Raw genomic sequence first — 11,449 nt, 5'->3', positions numbered from 1 at the left:
CCTGATCTGGTGGTCTGTAGTAAACACCCACAACAGTGCCTACCACATCGCCTGTCCCTTAATTCTTAATGATAAGCTCTCAACACGTTCTTCATCCAGCTGCAAGCAGAGCTCAAGACATTCCAGTTGTGCTCTCTTGTGGAAAACAACTCCACCACCTCACCCTGCTGGCCATCTTTCCAAAAAAGTGCATAGCCATCTGTGACAGCATTCCAGTCCTGCGAGCTATCCCACCACGTCTCTGTAATTGCAATGAAACCATGGCCCTGTGACCGCACACAGATCTGTGGTTCTTCCTGTTCATTCCCCATGCTGCGTGTATACAGGCGTTTCAGAGAGGTCATCAAGCATACAGGTTTCCCTGGAGGAGAGCGAGAGGATCCATCACAGTTGTACACGCCCTGCAGGTGGCTGGCTTTCTGGATATCACCTTGGGAGTCCGCTAAGGAATATTTGTCACTGCTCTGGTTGGCTGTGGTTATTGCCCAGCTGGATGTGACAGTTTCAAGCCCGCCTCACCAAGCTGGCCAGCCTGCTGCCAAAGACTCCCTTGCCTCTTCTAGACAGGTGGATCCCATCCCTCTCTAAAAGGCCATGTTCATATTTTATTGTCATAAAAGCAAAAACCCTCATGATAGCACCAGCCACGTAGCCAGGAGTTGACATGCATTATGAGTCCGTTTCTGGCTGCTCCCTTCTCTACCTGGTAAAACAGAGGAAAAGACTTCTATGTAGTCTAAATCGACCCTCTTCTACCTTAGAACTATTACCCATTGCCCTGTCGCAGCAGGCACTGCCCAAAGGGCAATGATGCCACACTTGGTTTGTTCCTGCGAGCTGTCAGCAGGCAGTGCTCGGAGGCAGGCGCTGTTGCCTGCCACGGGGCCTGCACACCCTCATCCCACGAGCAGAGCATGCAGCGGGCCAAAGAGCATGGCATTGGGTGGGTGTATCACATCCACTACCATGCACGAGCCTCTGGGAAGATCAAACGATACAACGGACTGCTATAAACTACACTGAGAGCCATGGGGGTGGGACCTTCAAACGCTGGGATGCCCATTTAGCAAAGGCCACTTGGTTAGGTAACATTTGAGCATCTGCTATGGAGCTCTCCCTCCCCAGTGAGAACTTTTCCATACTGTGAAAGGAGATAAAGTCCCCATAGGGCACATGAAGAATATGTTCGGGAAGAAAGTCTGGGTTATTCCTGACACAGGCAAAGGCAATCCTATCCGTGGGTTTTCTTTTGTTTAGGGCCCTTGGTGCACTTGGTGGGTGATGCGGGAAGATGGGGATGACCGATGTGTTCCTCAAGGGAATTTGATTTTGGTGAGAATGGCAAATGAATCAAATGATATGATATTTATTGTTAGATTACCACTATATATCATCACTGATACGGTTGCTATATGCTCTATCTATGGCATTGCAGTGAGAGTGACCTAAATTAATGAAGAATGAACTTTGATGAAACTGAGCAAAGTGCAGAAGTGATGGAACCAGAAGTGGCTGCAGCAACTGGCACCCGGGAATTGTCTGAGATTGACATCTTCAACCCACAGATGATGGGCATGGGCCATGCCGGCTACACCAGCTGCGAGCTCCAGATGCAGCACGCAACAATTCAACACCACACACCACGTCTCCTGCCAGGAAAGACAGTTACAACAGATGGAGCCCAAAGTCATGGACTAAATGAACTCAAGGGACATTTCAGTGGGATGGCCCATGGACTAAGGGAATGATATCTGTGTGCATATATACATATATGAAAGACAGGAAAATGGTGGTGATTTATGGAAAAGTTTAAGACCTGGGCATGAGGTAGATGGTATAGAATAAGGGGCGGACGCTGTCCTGGTTTTGCCTGGGATAGAGTTCATATTCTTCCTGGTAGCTGTTGTGTTTTGGATTGACTATGAGAATAACATTGCTAACTCATATTGTTTTAGTTGTTGCTGAGTGATGCTTATATTGTCATGGACTTTTTCAACTTCCTGTTGAAGGTGAGGGGCCACAGACAAGACAAGCTGGCCAAAGGAATATTCCATCCCATAGATGTCATGCTCAGTATATAAATGGGAGTTAGCAGGGGGGCAGGGATCGGTGATCACGTCTCCGGACAGGCTGGGGAGTTAATCGTTGGGAAGTGACAGCAATTTGTGTTGCATCACTTTATTTTGTTTATTAGTAGTAGTAGTAGTAGTAGTAGTAATAGTATCTTTTCTGTTACCGTTCTTTTAAACAATATTTATCTCAGCCCATGTCTTTTTTTTCTGTTTCTCCCTTTTCTCCCTATTCTACTTGGGACATCCCATTAAATTTAAGAGCTGTTATCTGACCAGCTACATCTGACTCAGTGTTGTGCAAGGGTCAGACCCAGTAGGATCAAGCCTCAAAAAAAGTAGTATAAACCCAGAAAAATATCAATAAGCAGGATTATCACAAGAGAAAAATTCAGGCTCGTGGTCTAAGATAAATTCTGGGCAATGTGCGGAGAAGAGGCGGTAGGTTATTGTCGGTGAAACAGCGTCCATTGGGCCTGTTTCCGCACGGCAGCCTTGAGCTCCTGGTTCCTCATGCTGTAGATGAGGGGGTTCACTGCTGGAGGTACCACCGAGTACAACACTGCCACCACCAGGTCCAGAGATGGGGAGGAGATGGAGGGGGGCTTCAGGTGGGCAAACACTCCAGTGATGATAAAGAGGGAGACCACGGCCAGGTGAGGGAAACACGTGGAAAAGGCTTTGTGCCGTCCCTGCTCAGAGGGGATCCTCAGCACCACCCTCAGGATCTGCACATAGGACAGCAGAATGAAAACAAAACACGCCAATGCTAAACAGACACCAACCACAAGAAGCCCAGCTTCCCTGAGGTAGGAGTGTGAGCAGGAGAGCTTGAGGATGTGGGGGATTTCACAGAAAAACTGGTCCACGGCATTGCCCTGGCAGAGGGTCAGTGAAAATGTATTGGCCGTGTGCAGGAGAGAATTGAGAAACCCACTGCCCCAGGCAGCTGCTGCCATGCGGACACAAGCTGTGCTGCCCAGGAGGGTCCCGTAGTGCAGGGGATGGCAGATGGCAACGTAGCGGTCATAGGCCATGATGGTGAGGAGAAAATACTCAGCTGAAATAAAAATGAGAAAGAAAAAGAGCTGGACAGCACATCCTGCATAGGAGATGGCCCTGGTGTTCCAGAGGGAATTGGTCATGGCTTTGGGGAGAGTGGTAGAGATGGAGCCCAGGTCAAGAACAGAGAGGTTGAGGAGGAAGAAGTACATGGGGGTGTGGAGGCGGTGGTCGCAGGCGATGGTGGTGATGATGAGGCCGTTTCCCAGGAGGGCAGCCAGGTAGATGCCCAGGAAGAGCCAGAAGGTCAAGAGCTGCAGCTCCCGTGTGTCTGCAAATGCCAGGAGGAGGAAGTAGGTGATGGAGCTGCTGTTGGACGTTTGCTGCCTCTGGGCAGGGGGACCTGTCCAAGAAGGAAAAGGCAGTGACAAACTGGGAGAGACTTCTCTGAGGAAATCCCAATGCCATTCCTCACAGAAATCCCCCTCCCACATCTGAATGAGGAATGACCCAGCTCATTCCTAACCCCACAAACTCAGTGACACTCTCCCTTATCGGGTAAAATACTACTTCGTCACCTACTTTCCATGAGGGCACCTCTGGGGCACGAGTCAGAGGCAGAGTCAGAGGCAGAAGAGAAGCTGACCCGCACCCCCTCCCAAACTCCTTAGATGCAGAGTTCAACAGAGGGGTGGGGAAACGAGGAGAAATGCGCCTGTGCTCTGAAAAAAGGAAGCGAGGAGAGGGAGTCAGACAGGCGTGCAGTGAAGCCTTCTCCTCAGTGACAGTGTCTCCAGACAGAGACACTGAAGGACACTTGCTTTTATGTTGTGCATCACTTATAGGACACACTCACTTCTCCTGGACTGGAGGTGCAGCTGCTGAGAAGGCATCTTGGGCTCTGGACCCTTTGGCTGTGGGGCAGGCGGGAGAGAAGAGCAGAGGCTTGCTGCCGAGAAGTTGTCTGAAGTTCAGGGGGTGGCCGGAGGTGCCAGGATCATCCTGCCTGGGCACTTCTGGCAGCAGCTCCCTCTGTCCCTGCCTGTGTCTGGGCTGCCAGGAGCTGCCCCTGCCTGGAGCTGCTTCTCTGCCCCCGGGTCTCCTCCCTGCCAGTGCCCCAGAGCCCATCCCACCCGCTGTGTGTTCAGCTCTGCCCTGCAGACCCCTCCTGGCAGCACAGCGCTGCCCAGGGGCATCTCTGGGTGTGCGGGGGCTCAGGAGGGGTTCAGGGAAGTGCTATTGAGAATGAGGGTCTCTGTGCCTTCTCCACAAAGGAGAACTCCATTCTCACCACCCACTGCCCACCCAGCAGCAAAGAGGAGAAATCCCACAGCACAGACTTGTTCTCTTTCAGGGGAAAGGTGCCTCGATATCCTTCTTCAAAAGGGCCCTCTGCAAATGTCCTGGGGGTGATGGGGATCTGGAGCAGCCCTGACCCACACAGGTCCATCTCAGCAACAGAAGGCATCTGCCTTGCTGGCAGTCACTCCTTCCACCCACTGCTTCTCCCCACAGAAGCTCCGTGGGAGCTCCCCGGGCAGGTGGAGAGCTGACCCTGGCAGAGTCCCTGCCCCGGCACACAGCCCTGGGGTTCATGGACCCTGCTGGCAAGGACAGCCCTGGCCACCCCTGCCTGCACACCCCTACGCACACCTCCACAGCCATCCCCAGCAGAAGGCAGCCCTCGGGCCCTGTCCCTCTCACCGGGCAGCAGGGAAGCTCTGCTCTGGAGCACATCCTCCTCCTCTACAGCACAGAAACTGAGAGAGTCCTCCTGACAGAGCCCAGCAGCTCTCAGATGGACCAGCTTGAGGAGATCCCTCCAGGAACTGGAGATGCATTGGCGGGCACACTGAGACTTACCACGCAGAGGGCGGTGAAGATTTCTGCCCCAGCGAGCTCTCAGCACCCCCTACTCCAGACTGCCTTTAAGCTCTCCCTGCCTCGCAGGTCTCCCCTCTCTGCCTGCAGGCAGTGCCCTCAGCCCTGCTCCTGGGAAGAGCTGTCTCTCTGCAGCGCTGCCCGCTTGCCAGGAGCTCCCTCCGTCACAGCAGCCCAGCCCGGCTCAGCAGCAGAGGACCAGCCCACGGTGGCACTCTCTCTGTCCCCTCTGGGCTCCCTGGAGGTGTCCCTGAGGCTCCAGGGGAGCCGCCTGTGAAAAAGGCTGATGCAATCTCTGATGTTCCCTCCCTCAGCTGCGCAGAGACACTTACTTCCAGCAGTGGTATTTCTCCCAGCAGAAGAAGAGCTGGCCATGAGTACCCCGTCTTCTTGTCCCATCAGTAGCACACAGGGGTTCTTGGACTCTTGGTACCAGGAGTCCTTATGGCAAGTCACCGCTTGCCTGGTGCCACAGCTGGGGGGCTTCAGCCCAAACGTGCAGCAATGATCTCAGCCAGGGGCACAGACAGGAGGAGCTGGAACTGTTCCTGTGGCAGACAGAGCTGTGACATGGTGGCAGAGCTCAGTCCAGCTGGTCTTCAAGGACAGCCTCCTCCAAGCTCTGCTATAGTCCAGATCGCAATTCAATCTAACCCCCAAAGGCAATTCAAGGGCACCAGAATGAGTGTTTACTCCTTCAGGAACAGTTTGAGGAGAAACAAAGCCACTGTGTGCCCACTTCTGAGTTTCATAGAGCAGGTGGAGCTATATGGGAGATTCTCTACATCCTCTTTGCCTCACTCTGCCCCAGCAAGGTCTCCCAGGCCTCTGTGTCTCGGGGCAGGAATCTGGAGGAACGCCACCAGCAGTGGATTGTTCCCAAGTCACCTTAACTAAGACAATCCTTACCAGTCTATGGGACAGGAGGGGTGGCAGCTGAGGGAGATGACAGGGTAAGCCAATGTCCCAGCGTTTTCAATGATACTCCGTAATCATTGAAAGGCCATGGAGGTTGAGGGAGGGAACATAGAGGTACATAGACAGGCCAGAGGGATGGGCCAAAAGTAATATCATGATGTCCGATAAAGAGAACTCTGAAGTCCTGCCCTTGAGGTGCACTAACCCCATGCAATGACAGAGGGCCGGGGCGGTGTGGCTGGGTGGCAGCTTTGCGGGAAAGGCTCTGCTGGTCCTTCAGTTTCATTAGGCAAAACAGGAGCCAGGGGCAAAGAAGGCCAACAGCATCCTTTGCTTCTCTTTCCATTCCCTGAAATCTCAAGTGCTTCTCTTTTATTCTCCTAATACCCTCCCAAAAGAACAGCCCACCTGTGCTGGTTTGACGTCAAACAGAACCCTTTTTCTGTTCAGTAATTTGACTTTGCAGCCAAGCCTCCTCGAACTAACTGAACTCTCTGAAATTTAATGCATATTGTCCATAAGCTGTTGGCTCTCAGAGTGACAAAACCTGATTATCTATAATTGATGCCAAGGCATGGTATGCAGAGAGGCTCTTGCTTAGACTTTTTGCTATAACAACCAAGGGCAGCTCACTTTGTTATATGCCCTGTTGGAGGGTCGGAAGCGGTAACGTGTAGAGGGGTCACACCTTTGGATAGGAGCGGAGATGAGAAGTGACCCCAAACTGACTAACTTATCTAAACTGACAAGTCCTTTCTCTCTCTCCCTCTTCTCCTTGGAAAGAGAGGTGAGGGAGAGCATCTGTCGTTTGTCGCAGTGGCCAGGCCGGCCCAAACCATGACAAGAGTTGAAGGAACTGCACTGTTGGACTGAAGGCAGTCCTTGCTCCTGCACACAGAATTCCAGCCACAAGTAGCTCTGTGCTCATTTAATATTTGGTTGGCTGCCTTGAGGAATTGTCCCCGACACACCCTTGGCTGGGCTCAAGCAGCATTTTGTCTGGGAAGCTCTCCTAACAAACAGCCTCATCCCAACTTCACTGCGTGGTCTGTAAACGGAGAGGCAAGCCCTGCAGTCAAAGTGGAAGGTTTGTGGGTGATGGTGGTGACTGAAATGACCCACAATGCATCTTTGGTGTGGCTTTCTGGATGCTCAGAACCAATGGACCTCTGAAGGAAAGTCAATCTGGAATTGGAGCTTACGGAAAACACATTTAAAACTCTTTTCTACTGAGTCGCTTGGAGCAGCAAAATTCCTGTTAGTGTTTGCCTGTGTAGAGGCTGTATGGGAAGTGCACAGCATAAAACAGACCACGCAGCTTGAGCTAAAATATGCGTTAGGGAGGAAAAGGATGTTACAAACTCAAGAAGCAGGTGATTGAACCAGGGAAATGCCCTAGGAGATCCCACTGTCTTAAAGTAGCAGATCCAACTTCTCCAACCTGTCAAGTTTACGTTAGTCATTGCAAAGTGAAAAAGGAAGCCGGTGCCATTGGAACCCTGTGGTGTGCCATGTATGATTCACAGGATCTCCTGAGAGAAATGGATGACGAGGTAAAGAATGTGAAAAAAAGACACCCGTAAATTGAATGAGGAGGAATTTCCCAAAATAAAGACAATCATCTTAATCAAAATTTGAGAGGAAGATCTCAGGGTAAACAGACATAGACCCTGGTTACAAATTAAACAGCTGGACTTAGAAGTTGGACAAGCACAAGATTTAGAAACAGAACTAAAGGTTTTAGAAACTGAGCTACAGAAAGCTGGAACAGCAGCTCAGCTTTCAGCAGAGTAACATATAGTCATGAACAGAAGTCACAATCAATGCAGCGCACTCCCCTCAGTCTGGGAATTCAAGAGTATGTCTTGGACAAGATCCATAGGGTCTACTGGGAAGGCCCAGGTTCTTGTGGGCTGGCACCAGGGATCCTGGAATGCTTGCCAGCAGATTCTCACACATCGGAAGTGGCCATTGGGAATAGGAGAAACTTGGCCCTCTTATTAGTGGACGCATGAGCATGCACAAACACTCTTTATGTATGGCAAACTCAGGCTGAATAACTCCAGAGTAAGACACTTGGAGTGGCTGTGAGAGAGCCCATCGTCTTGATCCAAGGTGGGAAAATGTCACCTTCCAACCTGGGCAATCAAAGGGATTAATGTGAAAAGACCCATCAGGTCAACCTGCATCGTAAGAGAAAGCAAATTTTCCTTTTTGAAAACGGACAGAAGCCCCCCCCCTTTCGAAACCAACATGGTGGCCACCACTGCCAATCTGCTGTTTTAACTGCTCCACACCATAGAGTCTGATCTCAGCACTGACTTTATCACAAGCATTATGCATGAGCACTGCAAAGCTTAAACGTAAGGTGTGCCACCCTGTCTCTGGCAACCCGTGGGGCAGAGGAGAGGGAAAAGCCAGTAACGGGGTTTGGATGTTGAAGGTGGGGTCCAGCAGAGATGAGGAGTCAAGGGAGTGGATGGGGAGAGATAGGCAAAGGTGAGACAAGTTCTGATTTGATTGTGAGGCCACTACTGTTATAGGAGCATGACTGGCCCGCAGCTGGCCCCAGCAGTTAGGGGACAAGAGGTTTGTCACAATACCACTCCTCCCAGCAGAGCCAAGATAGGGGCAGAGGGAAAGGGGACTGGCAGGCCAAGGGGAGATGGCTGGCATGGTGATGCTTATGAGGGCACTTCCACAGCAGCAGCCTGGTTGGCCCTCAGGAGACATGCTGGCCAGCAGGCATGCTGAGGTCATCCAGCGCATCAGAGACCCCACCCAAGAGGAATTCCGTCCTTGGGGAGGGGGTGAGGCAGGTGGAAGAGGCCCACCTGGGTTCTGATCCTGGGGGCACCTCTGTTACAGCAACCTGACCAACCATGGCAGACAGAAGGGCAGGTGGGGCTCATGGCCACCCGGCTCAGGACGAGCCCTGACACTGGCGGAAAATCTTCTCCTTATCTCCAGGTTGAACATCCCCTCTTTCACCCAACACTTGTCTTTCATCCTCCTAATATGCAGCATGGTGGAGAGCCTATCTCTGTATTTTTATGACCTCCTCCTAGGTTGACAGGCTGCAAGGAGGTCCCCCTAAGCCTTCTTTCTGCTCTTGACCTTCCTTGCAACCACTGGCTCAAGGGGAGCTTTGCCTTCCTAAAAACAATGACGTCAATAGAGATAAGTTTCTTCCTTGTAATGTCCTTGCTGTCACCTCCGGGCAGCTGCTTCATGGCCCCTGTCAGAGCCAGCCTCGTCCCTCTACTCACCCAGCCTCCCTGCTCCCCCCCGCCCCCCAAATGCATTATCATCATGGGAAGACCCGTGGTGCATGAAGAGGTGTCTAGGGCAATCAAAACCATGCTCAGTGGAGAGAGGGAAACAAGGGTGGGCTCTTTGTGTGCTGTATTATGTTAGTGTAAGATATCTACCCATATAGACACACAGCAAAAACGGATCCTTCCAAGAGCTGGTCTGACACCTTCCATCTATCCAGAACTTGGCCCCGGGATCCCCTCGTCCCCCTGATACCCACCAGGCACAGACAAGCACACGCTCACGCAAATGGCTCTCTCCAGCACAGAGTCAAAGAATCATTGAGGCCGGGAGCCAGTCAGCGTCCACCTTCTCTGGGCTGCCCCTTCATGCTTCATTTTAGTCAGGAGCTCCTTTCTCACTCATGCCAGGCTCCTGCCAGCTTTGACAGACTTCCTGTATAATGGGGTGGACTGTTCTGGAGCTGCAAGAGTCCATCCTTGACTAGCAAAGAGCTTTCTGACCCCCTCTTCTCCGCAGGGCCATATCCCATTGGATTCTTCTGATCAGGTCCCTCAGAAGGCCAAGGCCTGCTCTACTGAAGTCCCCATCTTGGCCTTGTTCCCTTCTTTCAGGAGCCTCAACTCTACCTTCTCACCCCTGACTGTGACATCCCTGACAGTGGGAGATGGGAAATTTTTTTTCTCCACTCTGGAGCAGCCACGGAGATCCCAGTTCTTGTTAGCATTTGTCTGAGCCTCTTCTTAGCCCTTGGCACACAGAGATGTCCCTGGGCAGTGCCCTGCTGCCAGGAGGGATCTGCAGGGCAGAGCTGAGCACACAGCGGGAGGGATGGGGTCAGTGAGCACTGGCAGGGAGGAGATGTTGGGACAGAGAAACAGCTCCCGGCAGGGACAGCTCCAGGCAGCCCAGACATGGGCAGGGAGTCGGAGGGACCTGCTCCCACAAACACCCTGGGAGAGGGGACTTGGGCACCCTCCCTGCCATCCCCTGCAGTGCAGATACCCACTCTGAAGGAACGCCCTGGTCTCCTCTTCCACCCAGCAGAGCCCAAAGTTACAGTTCCTGCAGCGTACATATTATTCTCTTTAACTTTTAATACATGAAAAAGGAAGAGGAAAACACCCACGAGTACCCATTTTAAAGAAAAGATTGTTGTAAGAGTGTCACAGAACGACTGGCAGGAGGGGCGAGGATGGGGGGAATTTAATGTTTAAGGAATGAAAACGCGTTACAGGTCTTTCTGTTTCTGAGAAGTCCCATCCCCACTCTTGATCCAAAATGTTGCTGGTGAGCAGTTTCTGCAACTGCCACAAAACCAGTTCTCCAATGCAGTGGAGTAAAACAAGTTGAAGACAACATTAAGTCGCCCAAACCACTTTTTCCTCAAATTGCCCTTCCGTTCTGTTTCTGTCCCTTTCAGCGCTCTCCACCAGCTTTCAAAGAAATCTGGAAAGGTTGTTCTTATAAGATATCCTCCCACATTTCCTCATTGTTTTACCTGGCTGAGCCCAGCGCGGCCTCTGCTCCCTCTCTGGCATGCAGCGCTGCCAGGCCTGACCGGTCACTATGGCCACGGGGACACGGCACGCCACCCCCGCCCCCCCCACCTCACGTGCATTGTGACAAAAGGCCTGTCACCACCCCAGGCCGCTGCTGTCCCTGCTGTCCTGTGACCTGTCTCAAATGGGTCTCCTGTCCCCCCAAGTCTCTGGGGTCCCTCCTGTCCCCCAGGGGCCTTCACCAGCCAGCGTCACCTCCCGGCAGCCCCTGGGCCAGTGCTGGCTCTCCCCACAGCCCTGGGCCCATCCTGCCACCCCCCATGCCTCTCACCGCCTGCTGGCCCTCCTGTCACCCCCTGGGCTGTCACCCCCTGGGCTGTCACCCCCGCTGTCCCCTCCTCTCCGCAGCCAGCCGGGGCAGATGCAGCGGGCTTTGCCCTGGGGCACCCAACTGCCCACGCTGCAGGGCCAGCCAAGGCAGGGGACATCTCGGGGACTCTGAGAGCACCTTGGGGCTCGGATGGAGAGTTCAGCCAAAGAGGCCAACGACCACCTCTGTTTATTTCCATAAACCAATGCACTTCCCAACCGCGGCACACACACAGTTGCTGCTTGAACTCTGCGGAGGAGGATGAAGGAGTCAGGAATGAACCGTCAGCATCAGGATGTGCCCCAGGAGACCATTTCTTGCTCTCTCAATCACCACAGCTGCTGCTGACACAGCCCTAGTGCATGGAATCCTGCCTTGAATGACAAGGTCTAGCTCTGCTGGTTGACATGCTGAAGCTTGCAGACGTTTCT

The 11,449-nt window shown here is 52.6% G+C and overlaps 1 protein-coding gene across 1 annotated transcript; it reads right to left on the bottom strand.

Moving 5' to 3' along the window:
• Positions 1 to 2,515: 2,515 nt before the first annotated feature.
• Positions 2,516 to 3,283, bottom strand: LOC309684975 (olfactory receptor 14L1-like; the record flags this gene model as incomplete). The annotated part of the gene is made up of 1 exon (XM_082500808.1): positions 2,516 to 3,283. The coding sequence occupies one exon, from the start codon at positions 3,281 to 3,283 to the stop codon at positions 2,516 to 2,518; it is 768 nt and encodes a 255-aa protein (XP_082356934.1).
• Between the last annotated feature and the right edge of the window lie 8,166 nt (positions 3,284 to 11,449).

The sequence above is a fragment of the Vanellus vanellus genome, assembly GCF_965231255.1.
Source record: "Vanellus vanellus genome assembly, contig: HAP1_SCAFFOLD_110, whole genome shotgun sequence".
NCBI classification, from domain to species: domain Eukaryota; kingdom Metazoa; phylum Chordata; class Aves; order Charadriiformes; family Charadriidae; genus Vanellus; species Vanellus vanellus.
The sequence above is the reverse complement of the archived record's forward strand: the minus strand, read 5'-3'. Positions and strand labels throughout refer to the sequence as shown.